The 19,695-nt window shown below is 40.5% G+C and overlaps 1 protein-coding gene across 2 annotated transcripts in view; it reads left to right on the top strand.

Moving 5' to 3' along the window:
• Nucleotides 1-19,695, top strand: part of LOC145980541 (uncharacterized) — a 134,473-nt gene that overhangs the window by 55,177 nt on the left and 59,601 nt on the right. For both annotated transcript variants that reach the window (XM_083113570.1, XM_083113562.1), the window contains exons 4-6: nt 9,646-9,839; nt 15,863-16,382; nt 17,468-17,580. In XM_083113570.1, the coding sequence (XP_082969696.1) occupies nt 9,646-9,839; nt 15,863-16,382; nt 17,468-17,580 (827 nt within the window). The remainder of the gene's footprint in view (nt 1-9,645; nt 9,840-15,862; nt 16,383-17,467; nt 17,581-19,695) is intronic.

Genomic DNA, 19,695 nt, shown 5'->3' with positions numbered 1-19,695 from the left:
TTCCTTCATGTAGTGTGATGAACATAGGCGCCGACTCCATGGAGCTTGGGGGGGGGGCTTGAGCCCCCCCCCCATGTTAATGATGTGGGGGCAGAACCCCTCAAATAATTTTGCTTAAGAGGATCTAATGTATTCTTTTGCTTTTCTTGTAAAGTTTACTCTGAATTGTGCCACATGAACTTAACTTTAAATACACATTTGAAATATTCTATACCATCAAATTTGGGGGGCTGAGACCACTAAACCATCAACTTTGGGGGGGGGGGGGCTATGAACGGAGACAGCAAAACAGATGACTTATTACTATATACTATATAATTATGAGTATTGTTAACATTTTTACTAAAAAGAATTTCAAAATAACGAGGTGATATGACAATTATACCAGTATGTTTTTTAGTGAATTCTGAACAATTTGAGGTCGTAAACACCACTTTCAGGCAATATTAATATGTACGATATTTAGTTATCCTCTAAATCTCTTCCTCTAGTCCAAAGAATAAGGGGAAAAAAATTCTAAAGTCTTTGAGTTTATTTAACACTGGCTTGCAGCAAAGTACGCAAGGAAAGGTTATGAAAAGTCTGTATTGCATAAGCGGGAACGACTATGATCAAGGGCATTATTGCTAAAGCACGGTGTGCTATGTGTTTATTTATTATTGCAAAATTAAATTAAAAAAGTAAAATATTGTAACAAGAACAAAAAAGTAAAACTATTTGCTTGCGATTTGTGTTAGCATTTATGTAAATAATTAAATAAAACTGTTAAATAGTCGCTATTTTTATGGGTACATCAACACTAAGGTTCTTTGCACCTGTCGGGCCTCCTCGATGGCGCAGTGGTAGCGTCATCACCTTGTAATCAAGGGGTCCCGGGTTCGATACCCGGTGGAGGCACAAGTGGTTCGGATCCCACTTGAAACTGTAGGTCCAGTCCCAATTAGCCTTACTGTGCATAAAGTGGACATAAAACAACAAATCAACCAATCTTTGCACCTGTCACCTGTCCTTTCTTTACAAGTCTGTTGCTGACATTAAAACACACCCATGCCCTCGCCGGGACTCGAACCCGAGACCTCCGGATCAAAGCGAGTTGAGCCGACCACCCAACATGCTCGGCTACCGAGGCCGGCATAAAACTGTTATGTTGGCCTCTTAATGTAACTACATATCCTACTTTTAAATAAAAATGTTAATTGTTATCTAAAAAAACAATGAGCAGACACAAGTTTTTCATTTTACATTTCATTTGCATGAAGAATATAATAGCTGCTTAAAAACTGCTATACGAAGACAATTTTTATTTTTAAAAAAGATAGGGAGTGAGTCATTCATTTCAAATTTTATGTAATACATTTGATAAATCTCAGTATCCTCTACTATTTCACAATACCCTTCACAGAGGAAACCAACAAATAAGGCCAACAATAAAGTTTCACTGTTTTTCTACTCAGTCAAACACTCTGTAGAGATTTTTTTCTTCTCAAAATGCCTAATATACTGCTTACCATCCTTCACAACTCCTGCTTGAAACAATTCTTCCAAATAAGGAACAGACCTTCCATTTTGGATTGTTTACACTTTTTGCTGAAAATCCCTTCTCCAGAATGTCATCAATAACTCCTGGTCCCCCTATTTTATCACTTCACTGCACCGACAAACAATAGAGATCCTGTAATGTAAATAATATGAATGAAACAATCGCTGCAAATTTCACACGACAGAAGAAGGCTGAAGCCAACCTCCCACGGTACGGTGTGTCCGGTCCGCTATGCCCGAAAACCGTGTGTTCTTGTGGACGAATGAATCGGAGTTGCCAGTCGACAAAGTATTTTGTAGAAGGGAGATAATTAAGGACAAATAGAAAATACGTCAGCATACATCCCAGAAGACTTCAAAAGCTAAAATAAATTATGATAGGCTCAATATAACATCCAATTACATCACTTTGCAATGTCTGGCAGGAAGGGGGGGGGGGGGCTCATTCGAATCCCATTGTAAGCATTGTGTTTTATTATGTTTTTCTTTTATCATTCATTCATATCATCGGGTCAACAATCAACACCCATGCTATGGAACTCAAATAAAATGTTGATCCCGAAAGGAGATAAACAGATACTCTCGTTATCTCGTACTCTGAGAATTGTGCGAAACTTGCAGATTGTTCACATATTTTCCCCTTGACACAGTGACGACGTCAAAAGGGGGTTCATGCAAGACCCAATCCTCACTCGGCCAGTCCATTCTGGTCCTCACCTCCCTATACAAAAAAAAACAACTTGCTACTGTAACTTTAACCTCATATAGACAGTGTTAAAAATGTAAACATAAACATTGGTGAGGTCTTGCCCGGTCCCCCCGGAACTTCCGGTTTAGACCAGTCCCCGTTGTTACCAGTGCAGATTCATTGGCATATGAAGTAAGAAATGGGCACTTGTTTTCATTAGTTGTCCGATGATAGTCAAGAAAGGTATTTGTTAAAGTTCTCCTATGAAGGAGTGGGCATCTAGAATCCGTCGGATGATCAACTGCAGAGCACATTATTAAAATATGACGTGTCTTTGTGGCCGCCAGTTGTATAGCATACTACATACAAGTATCTCATGTACACGCACGATGAACTCAAAACGTACGAAAGTTTAGTTTAGATATATTCAATTATTTTGTAAATGGAAAAGTGAGGGAAAGATAATTCTATGAAACTAGTGATATTATTATACAGGGTGTCCGGCTTAGACCTTTAACATTACAAAACAGTATAACATTAGTTACAATCAATTTCAAATGAAACTTATTGTTTGTATGGGACTGGTAACTGTGGCCATTTGCAAGAATCACCAGTACTTCGAGTTGACGTGACGCGCATTCGCGTGTAACGCATAAATTCCAAGATGGCGGGGTGGACGGTTCAGCAGAAAGTGTTCTGCGTTCTTTCACTGGCAGAAAACAAATCTGTGAAGCTTGTTCAACGTGCTTTTCCGCGTGAATTCAATCTTCAACGTCACGATAATGTTGCTTCCTATTTGAGTATTGCTAAGTGGGATAAACAACTAAGAGATACTGCAAGTGTTGTGTCGGTGCGTGGGAAGTGTGCGAAGCGGAAGATATCAAAGGAAAACATTGAAGTGATTTGCACTGCATTCACAAGAAGTCCAAGAAAATCAATAAGACATGCAAGTTTAGAGCTCAACATTCCTAGGTCTACTATCCATGGCTTTCTGCACAAAAAGTTTCGTCTAGTTAGATCAACGAATTTATCCTGATGATAAACCTAAAAGACAGACGTCTTCGGGCAAAATGTTAACCGAAATTGACAACAACGATGCTTTTCTGGACAAGATGTGCTTTTCTGATGAAGCTGCATTCCACACATGTGGCAAAGTTAACAAGCAAAAGTGTGGTATTTGGAGAAGTGACAATCGTCATGAGTTTCGTGAAATTATGAGAGACTCGCCAAAAGTTAATGTGTGGTGAGGGTTAATGAAAGGGAAGATAATAGGCCCGTTCTTCTTTGCTGAAGGAACAGTGAGAGGAACGAATTATTTAGACATGCTTCAGAATTACGCTGTGCCTCAAATGCCTCCAGAAACTATTTTCCAACAAGACGGAGCCCTGGCACATTTTGCTATCATTGTACGAGAATTTCTCGATGAGCATTATCCAAGAAGATGGATAGAAAGAGGATCTAAACCATTTGCTTGGCCTCCGTGCTCGCCGGATCTTTCCCCCCTAGACTTTATCTTTTGGGGGTTCATCAAGTACCAAGTCTACAGTATGCCCGTCGAGAACTTGGAAGATCTGCGTAACAGAATTCGTCAGGCGATTAGCAATGTGACCCCTGAAATATAGGTGAATACCTGGACGGAATTGGAATATCGGTTCGACATCTGCCGTGCCACAGGGGGCTCATATCGAGGTTGTATGAAGTGCTGGCTGGTGCTGGGGCCAAAAAAAAAAGCATGGTAATAAAATTTGGTTTCTCTGCAAAATTATGCTCTTTTGTAATGTTAAAGGTCTAAGCCGGACACCCTATATAATAAAGTATGCTTAAGTGAATCTTTGCCAACAAATCTGCAGAAGTAATGACACATACAAATGCTAGTAAATATGTGTGCTTTCAACTTCGCCTTTCTGCCTGAGGGATATTGGGAAAACCTATGATATGGCATGCCAGTTTTACTTGCACGAATTTACTTCAAACAACAAGGGAGTTTTCAGACTGAAGCGACAAGCGATATCGGGATTTCGCACAGAAGCATTCGATGTAAAGCAAACCATTCACCAGTCACATTTGCGCAAATAACAGGTCGGGGCAACACAATGCACGGTATTGATAAAACTGTCCATACCGAGCTACAAGCGACACCTGCAATTTGTCGTGTCTCTTTAATTCGGAAGGTGTTGATTATTTTTGAATGTTGGTTTCCTGCAGTTTGAAAGCTTCCTTTCAAACCAATTCACCACGAGGAAATTCACGTGTTGCTTGGACTGGGCTGTTGTTTTCTCAGTACCATGCATCGTGTCGCGTCAGTCTGTTGTACTCGTATGCAAGGTGAATTGTTTCCTTTAGAGTAAAGGGGCTGTTGCTTGTCGCTTCGGTGTGTAATCTCTGTGCCACTTAAAAGTGAATCCTCAGTGATCAATGAAATTTTTCGAATCGAAGCAACACAACATGCTGCACGTGTCGCTCAGATTTCCAATGGTGTGTATTGTGCCGCCTGAGACTTGATTTCCCATGAGTGGTAAATGCTTATTTATAGACTAAATGGGCCTGTGTAGCTTGTCACTTCGGTACGAACCACTGCTGTTGCGTGTCACTTCGTTTGAAACCTCACTAAGAGGCATGCTTTTCACCACAACACAATATGCAGATAAACGAAACTGTCTACTAGGTGATGGTTTTCCGAACGTTTTCAAAAGTGTCGTCGTACAAAAGTAATGGAGTTTGTTTTGGTAGTTCAAGAACACAATATGAATTTTCAACAGTGTTTGCAGCCATCTTAGCAATTGTTGCACTGGAATAACAATCAGTGACAACAACAGACACCAACAATGTGTCCTATCGAAACTTCCACATTTCCTCAACTTACCAGCACAAAATCCATGTCGATATTATGAATAATTTTAATTTTATAAGACATTGAAAGTGTCTATTTCTTTTGTAGTAGCCCTGTATATCAGTATCTGTCACATGAGATTGATTGATTGAAAATTTTTGGGTGCGTCACCAATTATGATTATTATGCACCCTTGTGTATATGGGGAAAATTACATTATCTAAAACACTTACCTTAAAATTAAAAAAGGGGTATGGAACTTTCCCAAAATAACTTTCAAGGTATCAAACTCTCATGAAGAGGCTTAATTACTTACAATTTGAAACAGTGGTTTAAAAATGCCATGAAGGTATAATTTCAGGTATTTGCCAGAAAATGCACTAAAATCAAAATGTTAATTTTGGGAAAAATAACACCGAATAGTAAAAAATAAAAAATGAAAGAATACACCTAGTTTTCGGCATAATCACCATTGTTCTGGCATCTGTCATAGCATGGCACTACATGTTGAATGCCTATGGCATATGTGTCTTGACAGCAAATACTGGAACTACGTCTACCTCAGTGTAGCTTTCAAATCCTTGTCCTGTCAGAAACCTCTTCAGTTGAACGAAGAGATGAAAGTCGGTACATGCAAGGCCAGGGCTGTACAGGAAGTGGTCCAAGATCTCTCACCTGAAGTGATGCAAAGGGCCCGCATGTACTCATCTGTATGGGGTTGTGCACACTCGATTGGCCTTCTGTGAATTGTCTGCACCATCGTCTGACCATACTATCACTCACGACTTCCAGTCTGCACACCTCACACAATTGCTGGTGGCTCTGTGCCAAATTCTGAGCATGCAAATATCTGATTACTACACATAGGCTACTTAGCAGTCAGTGGGAGACTGTATGAGAGCCGCAATCTTTAACATAGAACTGTCTTAAAAGGCTAAAAAACTGCATTGTGACTGTACCAGATTACATCTACATGCCACTTCTTCCTGCCTACATGTGTGTGTGTTGCTCTCCGGCCACTAGTGTTGCTCTCCGGCCACTAGTGTTGCGTACAGGCAACATTGGAGCTTTTTTCAGGATGCCCCTCGTATATGAACTTTCGTAAGCTGTTATGAACAGAGTGTTCCTGTTTTAATGTGTGGTTAGCTAAATCAGGTACCTATACAATGCAATTCTATAAATTCCTTGCGTTAAATTTCTAATACGTACAGCAATAATGGTATAACTGAATGTTGTCAGTTTCACAGTACTTCACTTGGATATATTGTACTGAAGCAGAAATACCATTCATAATGTAAAGAAATATGCCACTGTAACTGATCTTGACGCATCCCTTATAAAAGTTGACCCACCCTCGCTGGCGAAAAAAGGGTGGCAAGAGAAGTTAACGTCTTTTCTGGGGAACGGTTGATGTGCGTTGCGGAGAAGACAGTCTGGGTTAAGCATTGATATGGTTAGGATCCGTGTTACGTTGGTTATTGGTTTCGCAGGCCGTGAAAAACTGTGAGTGAACTAATGGCCAAGATCTCAGCCGGAAAGAGAGATAGTGTCTAAAGGACAAACTGTAAGTGAACTAATGGTCATGATCTCTGCCAGAAAGAGAAATAGTGTCTATAGAATAAACTGTGAGTGAACTATAGGTCTGTGCAGTATCTCTATCAGAACCTGAGAAAAGGTTACTAAAGAAGAGAGGCTACATTTTTATTATGAACCAACGATAGGAGGATTAGAAGATTGAAAATGTCCAACTCAGTATCAGCAAGTTTTGTGCTTTCGCCCCCACTAAGTTTGGTCTAATATCTCAACAAATTCACACTGGAAGCTGACTAATCTGTGTATTCCGGAATCGTTTGTAAACCGCGGAAGTCAGGTGCCTGGGCCTTTAATAAATATTAATTCAGTATTTTTTGTGTATAAATACTTAGATACTTAAATATAAAAATTCACTGCTGGTCTACTTTTGTGTTATTGACGTTGTTCGGCGGCAGAATAAAAATTGCACTAGCAAAAGCAAAAAAATGAAAAAAAACCATATACCACTTTCTTTTGTACAATTCAATTGTTTCACTTTTGTGCAAGAGTTAAGTTGTTTGCTTTACAGATAAGAGAAAAGTAGCTTTATGCATCAAAAAATGAGTCAGTACTCATGGTTCTTGCAAGCAGGGTGTTTCAAACCTCAGTGGAAATACCAACATATAATACCGAGATTGGATAAGGAGACTGATAAATTACAATACAAAATGTATTTCTTAATCAATCACTTTTCACTCTAATCTCATTTTGTCGTAACTTTAATCAAGTATTTTATTTTAAACTTACTGCGTATGTAAAAATTCCGTAATCCTTCCCTAGCTTGTGAATTGTAATAATTTTCCAAATTTTCTATTTTGCAGTTTGAATTCAAATCATAGAGAATAGAGAAATTAACTCAATTTCATAGAAGATACTATTGGTACTTAACAAACCTATATCTGGATCTGTATGAGTATATTATTTCCATTTCCAAAAACATCGATTTAGTTTAGTTTGTAATTGTCAGGGAAAAATGTAAATTTTGTCCTGGAAAACTTGGAAAAGACAGGGAATTTCATTTCTGATTGTTTGTAGCCACCCTGTCTGTGTATTTGTTCCACATAACATGTCTAGTAAACATACCATTTTAGGCTTTTTCAAAACTCGTTAGAAAGAGGCCCAATGTTCAAGAAGATATTTTACAGTTTGTTGTTGGGGATAGTGCGGCAGAAAAATTTTTTAAGGAAGATGAAATTGCTGTGCACTTTCCGTTTTGTCCTAAAGTGGCAGACGGAATGTACAATGTACTATGTATTTGGTATCTCCATTGGTTATATTGAAAAGGTTTAAGAATTGTATTTTTTAAAGACAAGGATAATTTCATTTTGTATTTCACTACATAGTTCAATAAGACTGCAACGTGTATCTGAATGTTTACACTGTACGGCCACTTTCTTGGAGTATAAGACTTAATACATATCATCATGTAAGTCCATGGGGAAGGCAACGGGGGCACAGCCTGCCTGGAAAATGAATGTCAATCTAAATTTATTATATTTCACACATACAATTTCATTGCAGTCAATAATTTTGGTTAATCAGTGGCGGCGCGGCGATTAGGGGTGAAGTTCCCCCCGCTTTTTGCTATTTTTGCCCCAGCACTATGCTAAACTGTCCTTGCCCCCCCCCCCCCAATTTTGGCATCTTGCTTCCCAGTTTTGAAAGGTTGCATGCATGTTTCATGGTTTTCCTTATTTTCAGCATTGCACCCCCTCAGCACCCCTTGATGATTAATCCTGGCATCGCCACTGCAATTCCTCCCTGCTCACAAATGCAACTGCCTCAGGTGCAAAATCTGTCCCATTCTTGTCACATCACTGATCATTAAATTAGAGCTACAAACACAATATTAATGTGACAAGCATCAACCCTCCCCCCTTTTTTTCCAAAGGTTGACTCAGTGCTGTGTGTTTTATTAACTGGATGTGGAAGGACATCTTGCAAAGCATGTTGGTAGTTAAAAGGGACCTGCTGGTTACTCAGGGTGACTACTCACCGGGAATTCCTTGAATTCCAGGAATTATGCATCAATTCTACTTGAATTTTTCTCCGTAGACGTGAAAAATTACAACCTGCATTAATCTGAATCCTATTCACATTTTATGCAAATAAATATTACTTTGTAAAATTTTCTTGATCGCTTCGCTCGCAACTCTTGCTTTTCTTAGCCTTAACAAGTTTATAACCAAACCTGGGGAGCAGCAGGAGTCGGTCTGGGTGCCAAACTATCTAAATGGAAAAAAAAAAGTTGTAAAATTGATTGATTCATTTGTGACTTTAAGTCCACTTTATGCACAGAAAGGCTAATCGGGACTGGATCTACAGTTTTAAGTGGGATCCGAACTACTGTGCCATGTGCCTCCATTGGGTATCGAACCTGGGACCACTTGATCACAAGGTGACGATATTACCACTACACCATCAAGGAGGCACAAAAGTTGTAAGAGAGAGAATGCATTGGTTGGGACTGGATCTACAGTTTAAAGTGGGATCCGAACCACTATGTGCCTCCACTGGGTATCGAACCCAGGACCCCTCATTTACAAGGTGATGACGCTACCACTGCGCCATCGGAGAGGCCATAACAATATTATTATTATTAGTATCAGTATTATTACGTTTATCCTGGCACTTTCTCTCCACCCGCCCAGACAAAAAATTCGTGGTTGCACCTCTGATTGTAAACAGAAAATCAGCACCTTAAATTAAGTATTTTAATTATATTACATATACTGTTTAATTGAATTATAATTTTTGGATGTTGGAATCACATAGACCCTTTCTATTATTAAGATATTTGTGTACGGATGTTCAGAGGTGGCAATACTTAAGGTTGAAATAGAGAAAACATCTGCTTGAATTTTTGGAAAGTTCACCTTGAAAACCGGGAATTATACTTGAATTTTATCATGGTCCTAGAGTAGCCACCCTGTTACTGATGTAATTTGTAGGTCACATGATGTTCCATGTAGAAAAAAAGATTTTGTTTCATGAAGCTTTTGTAATTCATCTGCAGATGAAGTACCAATCCAGTCTCTTGCAACTACACCAAATGTTCAGGCCATGCTGGAGCCTCAACAAGCAGACAATTCTCAGAGTGTGAGGAAAGCAGTGGGCATGGCTACCAGAAGATCAGTGCAACAGTCGGCAAGACAGGCAAGGTTTCCTGCTGCACTTAGTCACCAGCAGCTGATGCCGATTGTTAATTCCGTAAGAACAAATTAAATTGAATACTTTCAGGGTGACTTCTCACTGGGCTCTGAAAATTCTGCATGAATTTTTCTCCATAGACGTGAAAGATTGCAACTTTTATTAATCCAAATTCCATTGAATTTATACATATTTGTGAATGCTTTCAGGCAAGTTTTTCACTGTTTAGCTTTTATCTAAACAAGGAAGGAAAATAAAGCTTTGTGGAAAATAAAAGCAGAATTCTCTTAGTCCATTTAACTTGTTAGTGTCATTTGCAGAAAAATATATGTGACAGACAGAAGATTAGTGCAAGTTAAGATATCTTGAAGATGATTAGGTAAATTTGAGTTTGAAATTATCATACAATTAACAATTTTCTGTTGTTTAGTATATCCCATAATTTGTGACTTGTCTTTGTAGATCCATTTTGATTTTAAGTATGTGAAATGGCAAATGTAAACTCATCACCTTAAATATATATACAGGGTGTCCATAAGTCTCACCCCACCCTGGCTATTGCGAGAACGGCTGTAAATAGGAAGAAATGTCGAAACACGTATTCCATGATGTTCAGGGGGAAATGTTTTGAGCCCAACCATTCCCTACCCAGGCCCCCCTCAAGGGGGTAGGCTGGGGTCGACTCAGTTTATTCAAATAGCAAGGGGGGGGGGTAAAGAATATGTTGTTTGAAAGATCTTATCATAACAACAATACAGCAAATCCGGAGTCTCTACGTAGCTCCAATTGACAATGGCATGAAATCAAATATGGAACATGATAGCATTGGATAGGACTCCAACTCCTACAGTAGTAATCCTACACAACAGTGGGAGGTGGAAAAATGATTCACTGTAGCATAATTCGGAGATATCCTAGCAGTGTCTACAAATACGTACCCCCCCCCCCCCCCCCCCACCACCACCACCCCCAGAGATGGCAAGCGTCGGTCTTGTACACAAAACTGCATATCATCGCACCCGCTGAGATTGTTGCTACCAGGAGGAAAAGGACTGACAGACAGAGAATCGAAGCAGACCAAGTAATCAGTGTTACTACCATGATGAAGATTCAACAGGACCATTCTGCTTGTGTTCTCGTAAGCAAACAAACCGGACTGCAAGAGTTCAAAGTGACTTTGAAATACTGGACGTAGAAGAGTTGTAGTGTCGTACACACTGTGTTCTACTAATGTGTTTCCTGTATCTTCCATTACCGTGGTTCTGTTAGTGTGTGTGTGTAATGGTGTTTAAAGTGTTTGCAATGACGAGAATAATGAATGGTGCTGGAAGGGCACGTTCTGGCACAGACAAAGTGGAATTATCTTCCTTTTCGGTGAATGTGGCAGAAACTACCGTGCCACTGCTAGCCAATTTAATGAATTGTATCTCCAATGCCCTAGTATTGACCATAAGTATGTTTCAGGCCTTGTGAAAAAATTCCGTGAAATGCAAAGCATCAATAACATATGACGTCCAGGACGACTTCACATCAATGAGGCAACAGTGTTGGAAGTTATAGGATGCGTGACTGTAAACCCTGAAATGTCTCTCAGACAAATAGAAGAAGCAAGTAACATTCCATGGAGTTCAATCAGTAAGGTGTAAAATTACACAAATTTCATCCTTACAAAATGCAGATATAGCAAGAACTAGGAGATGATGATTTCTATAGACGAATTAATTGATTGATTGATTGAGTTGGTGTTTGAAGTCCATTTTGTGCACAGTAAGGCTAATTAGGACTGGACCTACAGTTTAAAGTGGGATCTGAACCACTATGTACCTCCACCAGGAATGAAATAGATAGACGAATTGAGTTTTGCGAAATTATGTGTGAAAGGATTGCTAACAACGAGAACTTCTTACACAACATCTGTTTCAGTGACGAAAGTTCATTTTTCCTAAATGGCTGTGTTAATAAACACAATGTTTGAGTATGGGCAGATGTTAAGTCCCATGTTGTGAGGGAAGTCCATACGCAAAGACCTGTTAGTGTCTGGGCAGGTATTTTAGGAAATCACATAATTGGACCCCAATTTCTTAATGGCAATTTAAACTGTAATCTGTACCTGCAAATTCTACGTGACACAGTGGATTCTTTGGTAACGGACCTTGTAGAAAACTCAGTCGATGTCAACGGTGTGCCTGAATTTGATGCGGACAATATAGTTTTTCAGCAAGATGGATGTCCTGCACACTACAGCCAGGATGTACATGAGTACTTGAATGAACATTATCCCAATAGGTGGATAGGCCATCGTGATACCATAGAATGGCCTGTGAGATTGCCTGATTTGTGTCCGAATGATTTTTTCCTTTGGGGACACATTAAATCTGTTCTGTACAAAACAAAACCTAGTAGTCTTGCTGATCTGCAACAAAGAATAATAGCAGCCTGTAGAGACATTTCAGCAGACATGTTGAGCAAAGTGCAACGTGCATTTCATTCTCGTCTGTTCTAACCCGGGACCCTTGGCGTCGCAGCACTATGTGCTAACCACTCGGCCACAGGGTCGGGCATGGAGCTATGTAGAGACCCCGGACTTGCTGTATTGTTGTTATGATAAGATCTTTCAAACTACATATTCTTTACCCCCCTTGCTATTTGAAAAAATTAAGTCTACCCCAGCCTATCCCCTTTGTGGGGGGCCCGGGTAGGGAATGGTTGGCCTCAAAATGTTTCGCCCTGAACATCATGGAATACGTGTTTCACCATTTCTTCCTATTTACAACCGTTCTCACAATACCCAGGATGGGGTGAGACATTATGGACACCCTGTATATATATAGAGAAAATATCTGCTTATACTCTTGAATTTTTTAAAAGTTCACCTTGAAAACCGGGAAATATACTTGAATTTTATAATGTTCCTAGAGTGGCCACCCTGTTTTTTAAATAAATAAATAAATAAATATATATATATATATATATATATATATATATATATATATATATATATATATAAATCAAATAAGGTAAAAGGAAACACTCACCGGACAGTAGGAAAATTCAAAATTTTCGCTAATTTATAGCATCATCGGTGTGAGAAGAAACAGAAGACGGAACCGGAAGTTGGGGTCCTGCAGAGTTGCCAGGTCCCCATTGAAGAAGAAGCGGTGCGTAGAACGAAAAAAACACTGTTTCGTCACCAGGCTCGTCGTAAACTGTGAGTGGGGAGGATGAGTTGGGAGGGAGGGCGGGAGGGTGGGTGAGGGTTGGGCATTACTGGGTGGCCTTGTTCAGGCCAGGTGGAGTGGTTGCACTCATGGCTGATATATAGGCCCTCTCCCATCTTTTGCGAACAGAGGTGTTGGCTGGTTGGGGTAGGAGGTGGATGATCGCTACCCGGAAGCAGTCGTTGAAACTGATGTTGTGGTGGTTGGTGTGGACGGCGACAGTGAAGTCCAGGTTGTGGGTGGAGGAGCGGTGGTTATTGATGCGGAGGTTGAGGGCCGTTGATGTTTCCCCCAGGTAAAAATCACCACAGATGTTGCAGGTGAGGATGTAGATAAGGTTTGAGGCATGGCAGGTCCCTTTGGGATGGAGGGTAAATTTGCCAGTGGCCGTGTGCACCTGGAGGGTGTGAGAAGTGATGAGGATGGGACAGGTCTTGCACCTGGGTCGGTTGCATTTATGGGCAGGGGGGTGTTGGATGTGTGGTGAAGGAGTGTTGTGGACCAGGATGTTTTGGAGGTTAGGGGGGCGTTTGAAAACCACCCTGGGTTTGTCGGGAAATATGTTTTTGGTTTCGGGATCACTGTGGAGGATTGGGAGAAGAGAGTGCAGTGTGTGCCTGATTTTGTTGAGGTGGGGATGATATTGGGTGATGAGTGCAGGTTTCTTGGTGGTAGTGGTATGTGAGGCAGCTCGTGATATTTGCTTGGTGACCAGGATGGAGGGATATCCACGGTTAACCAGGGCCTGGTGTAGGCGGAGGTTATAATTCTGGCGGGAGGTGGGTGAAGTGTTCAGGCGCTGTCCCCTGAGGGCCAGAGAGAATGGAATTGCTTTTTTGGTGTGGAACGGGTGGGAGCTGGAGAAGTGTAGGTATTCTCCAGCTCCCACCCGTTCCACACCAAAAAAGCAATTCCATTCTCTCTGGCCCTCAGGGGACAGCGCCTGAACACTTCACCCACCTCCCGCCAGAATTATAACCTCCGCCTACACCAGGCCCTGGTTAACCGTGGATATCCCTCCATCCTGGTCACCAAGCAAATATCACGAGCTGCCTCACATACCACTACCACCAAGAAACCTGCTGCCACCAACCCACCTGCACTCATCACCCAATATCATCCCCACCTCAACAAAATCAGGCACACACTGCACTCTCTTCTCCCAATCCTCCACAGTGATCCCGAAACCAAAAACATATTTCCCGACAAACCCAGGGTGGTTTTCAAACGCCCCCCTAACCTCCAAAACATCCTGGTCCACAACACTCCTTCACCACACATCCAACACCCCCCTGCCCATAAATGCAACCGACCCAGGTGCAAGACCTGTCCCATCCTCATCACTTCTCACACCCTCCAGGTGCACACGGCCACTGGCAAATTTACCCTCCATCCCAAAGGGACCTGCCATGCCTCAAACCTTATCTACATCCTCACCTGCAACATCTGTGGTGATTTTTACCTGGGGGAAACATCAACGGCCCTCAACCTCCGCATCAATAACCACCGCTCCTCCACCCACAACCTGGACTTCACTGTCGCCGTCCACACCAACCACCACAACATCAGTTTCAACGACTGCTTCCGGGTAGCGATCATCCACCTCCTACCCCAACCAGCCAACACCTCTGTTCGCAAAAGATGGGAGAGGGCCTATATATCAGCCATGAGTGCAACCACTCCACCTGGCCTGAACAAGGCCACCCAGTAATGCCCAACCCTCACCCACCCTCCCGCCCTCCCTCCCAACTCATCCTCCCCACTCACAGTTTACGACGAGCCTGGTGACGAAACAGTGTTTTTTTCGTTCTACGCACCGCTTCTTCTTCAATGGGGACCTGGCAACTCTGCAGGACCCCAACTTCCGGTTCCGTCTTCTGTTTCTTCTCACACCGATGATGCTATAAATTAGCGAAAATTTTGAATTTTCCTACTGTCCGGTGAGTGTTTCCTTTTACCTTATTTGATTTTTACTTAGCCCTTTTGGCCCTCCTTGCTTTTATCCAATATATATATATATATATATATATATATATATATACACACACACACACAAACTCACTCACTCACTGTTTAATTGAATTTAATTTAATTATAATTTTTGGAATCTCACAGACCCTTTATATTGTTAATATATTTATGTGCATGTGCATGCGGTAGTGGAAGGTAGTAATACATATGGTTAAAATAGAGAAAATATCTGATGTAACCCTTGAATTTTTTAAAACTTCACCTTGAATGAAACATAAAAACAGACAAGTTCAAAGGCCAGCTTCTGTCCAAAATATTAATTAATGCAATTTGATGTTTTTACATTAAGAAACATGTTTCATTTATGCAAAATCATTTTATGTAACAATGGGAATTAATGTATCTACACTTGTGCAATGAAGAGCCAGGAGTGACACACATTAGCAAATTCTGAAGACTTTCACCTCCTGTAACTGTAAAACTAAAAGGCCGAGAGAAGAAAAAATTGATATGGTTCCTTATCTAGGTTCAATTATACAAGTGTAGAAAATGTCATTGAAATCAGTGTTGGTGGGTGACATGGTCTGTGTGAATTGACATGGAATGACCCTTTTGGGTTTCTGTGTACATGTTCCTCCTACCATCCTTTTGTTATCAAAATATTGGAATATCTATATCATGGAACTGTTTTTAAGTTAATTCCATTTTACCCCAGGTAAGAGAAACATGTCTGCATGTGTATCAAGACAAAGTTACAGTTTAATGTATCCTAATAAGTAAAGCTGGGATAGTTGAACCAGGCATTTCTAAATAAGTAACGCAGTATTGCTAAGTATATGAATGCAGATTTTGTTAGTCAGAGATAGTTATGTATGCATGCACTGTTATTTTCAGCCTCAGCAGTTTCATGATAGTGTTGATCCCAACATACGAAGAACAGCTAGATGTGCTGAAACTGTGACCTCTCACGACATCCCAACTGGGCAGTTTGGGCTGTTTCATGATAGTGTTGTTGGTCGCAGCACACGAAGAACAGCTAGATGTGCTGAAACTGTGACCTCTCTGGATGTCCCAACTGGGCAGTTTGGACTGAATCATGATAGTGTTGGTCGCAGCACACGAAGAACAGCTAGATCTGCTGAAACTGTGACCTCTCAGGACATCCCAACTGGGCAGTTTGGGCTGTTTCATGATAGTGTTGGTCCCAGCACACGAAGAACAGCTAGATCTGCTGAAACTGTGACCTCTCAGGACATCCCAACTGGGCAGTTTGGGCTGTTTCATGATAGTGTTGGTCCCAGCACACGAAGAACAGCTAGATGTGCTGAGACTGTGACCTCTCAGGACGTCCAAACTGGGCAGTTTGGGCTTTCAGCCTTGTCTGACCTTTCCCTGGCAGCTGCTACACAAGCAGGTAAGTGGTTTTTGTAATGTCACTTTTATAAGACAAACAAAGCTTGCAAATGAGCATGCAATGATGGGAAATGAATTTCCAACTGATAACACTTAAATCAATATATTTAATTTACCAAAACTCATTTAGTCACATTTACTGAAATTAAGGTAAGGTAAAGTTCCCCATGCATATAGCAACATGCCATGAAGGCACATTTATGGGATGTGGGGGTAGGAGCACCCAACACATTCTCGATCTCTGCCATTTTGGAGATGATGTAATAAGCACCATGCTTCAGTCAGCTTTACCACCCCCCCCCTTCCCCAGGATTGCCTCTAGGTATCCTTTGCTTTGAGGCTGGGTGAGCCTGAGACCTCCTTTATGCAAGGACAATGCCAGAAAAAATCTGACCTGGTCAACCACCCTGGGAATCGAACCCAGGTTTCATGCTTAGCAGTCAATCACCCGAATGACTATACCATTGCAGAATTCTGGAATTACCATTTTACTCAAATTAGTTCGATATTTTTTCCTGTTTTTGTAGGGTTTTCATTGTTTTTATTTGTGTTAAAAATTTAATGTTTTTATTTGTGTTAAAAATTTAATGTTTGTATTTGTGTTAAAAATTTAATTTTACCATTTTGCCCCTTCTCCCAAAATACTGCTTCCAGTATGTTCACTCTGCTTGCTCCACCTAAGAGCAGAGTTAAATTTAAAGTCAAAGAAATGGTGTCTTCTGATTCAATTCAACCTCCAAAACATCCTGAACCACCATACCCCTTCACCTCACATACCAATTCCCCCTGCTCACAAATGCAACTGCTTCAGGTGCAAAATCTGTCCCATTCTTGTCAGTTCCCTGATCATTAAATTAGCTACAAACACAATATTAACGAGAGAAGCATCAACCCTCCCCCTTTTTTTTCCCAAGGTTGACTCAGTGCTGTGTGTGTTTTGTTAACTGGATGTGGAATCACATCTTACAAACATGTTGGTAGTTACAAGGGACCTGCTGGTTACTGATGTAATTTCTAGGTCACATGTTGTTCCATGTAGAAAAAATGATTTTGTTGCAGATGAAGTATCAATCCAGTCTCTTGCAGGTACACCAAATGTCCAGGCCATGATGGAGCCTCAACAAGCAGACAAATCTCAGAGTGTGAGAAAAGCAGTGGGCGTGCCTACCGGAAGATCAATGCAGCATGTGACAAGACAGGTAAGGTTTCCAGCATCAATCAGTCACCAGCAGCTGATGCCGAATGTTAATTATGTAAGAACAAGATTAAATTGAATACTTTCACTGTGGCTTCTCACTGGGAATTATGCGTGAATTATTGGCTCTGAGAATTCTGCATGAATTTTTCTCCATAGACGTTAAAGATTGCAACTTTTATTAATCCAAATTCCATTGAATTTATACATATTTGTGAATGCTCTCAGGCAAGTTTTTCACTGTTTAGCTTTTATCTGAACAAGGAAGGAAAATAAAGCTTGTTAGTGTCCTTTGCAGAACAATATATCTGCATAAAATATTGTCAAAAATTACTTCCACAGTCATTTCTGTGTTACTGACATGCCCTTCCCATTTTTGACACAGAATTTGCATGTGTGCTTGCACACACTCCCTCCCTCCCCTCTCTATCCTATTAAAAAAAACTTGTTAATACGAATTTCCAGGGACCAAAAAATGTCAACTTCGAATTAAACTACTTCGAGTTATTCAAACTTTTCAAGATGGTGCCTGTTTTTGAGATGTAAATAAAGTAGATTATAAATTACCCACACAACGGATGGTTTTATACTTAGTAGTAGCTCAGAAAATAAGCTTTATATGTACTATATAATAATATTGTATGTTTTAAAGAAAGTATAGAAAATGTTACACAAAATGAGAACACTGATCATATGCAGACACAATGATTCCAAGGAGATGGAACTGTATAACTGTCTAGTTATACAACTGGTTATGCACAGGATGCATGTTGTGGGAAGGAAAATAGAACATGAAATCGTTTTCACCAAAAAAGTCTTTTAAAAAATTATATTTTCTTTCAATTGTGCAAAGTTGTTGCTCTTCCATGAAATTCTTACAATTTTAGTTCATAAGAAACTCATTTGCACGTAGCCTAGGGAAAGGAAAACAATCTCGTTTATTGCGAGAAGTGAAACTCTGGAGAATCTTGACAGTAGTCGCACTGGCACAAGCAAGAAATGGGAGATAATCGGACAGAATGAATATTGGATTTTATGTGGGTTCACTAGAACATTGTCCATTACAGGATTAACTGGTAAGAGAAGATTCTTTTGGGAGAGAACACAATCTTTCCCCGGCAGAAAAAAAAATTGGGGCTGTATATTTTGTTCTGGTTCGGCTGTCTAAAACACATCGTAAAAAAAAATTCATGTTTTCTTTGCTTCAGTTAACTTTATATTTTCCTCCCCCACCCCCCCTTTTGCAGGGAGCACTACAAACTCTTCCTCAACTTGCATTGCATTTCACCCTGAAAAAGGAAACACTCAACTTGCGATCTGTTAAAACCGAATGTGTATCCTAGGACACATTAAACAGTTCCGCACTCTATAATCACTCTTGTTTGGATCCCTCTTTAAATTGTATATTTAGTCCCGCTGAGCTCATCAGCTTAAAATGAACTCAAGAGAAACTTTACGAAACTTGCATATTTTCAGATATCAAAAATGGGGATGGTTATTTACTCTCACGTTAATCGACAATTTATTGTTGGATTCAGGAGTATTCTGGAGGTCAAACACTCGCTCTGCCAAAACTTTTCCTCTTGTATTCCTACATTGAGCATTGCATTTTTTTTCTTTCTTGGCAGCATGCTAATAGTTCTGAAGAAAAGTGTTGATTATACGAACTTTATGTGCATCATGAAGTTGTTTTAACTCTTGTTTTTCTTTCGGGAGATCGGACTTTGTTATCATCAAATCAAAACAGCTTTGTGAGATTCAAGACATTGACGCTTTTTCCTTAGCGCTGGATGAATCATTGCCGTTATCGGCAAGCGACAGCTTTCCAGACGCTAGACCAAACACTGGCGACAGCTGCAGCGTAAGCACAATAAGACCAGCTGGAATTTAGAGCAGCAGGTGGCAGAAGGGAAATTCTCTGCCTTTTACAGATAACACAATTGTTGGAGACCGAGCTTTTATCAGCAGTGTGAAAGAGAAAAATGATCCTTGCATTACGTTTTTACCGTGCAACAGACAATAATACGGGCAATATTTCCTATCCAGACAGCTGCATTCAAACAAGAAAGAGGGACCTGAATTCTGCAATTATCGCATTGCCATGCACACCAGTGGCAGA

The sequence above is a fragment of the Lepisma saccharinum genome, chromosome 2 (assembly GCF_977018435.1).
Source record: "Lepisma saccharinum chromosome 2, izLepSacc3.1, whole genome shotgun sequence".
NCBI classification, from domain to species: Eukaryota; Metazoa; Arthropoda; class Insecta; order Zygentoma; family Lepismatidae; genus Lepisma; species Lepisma saccharinum.
Note: the sequence above shows the minus strand (reverse complement) of the source record. Positions and strands in the feature narration are given on the sequence as shown.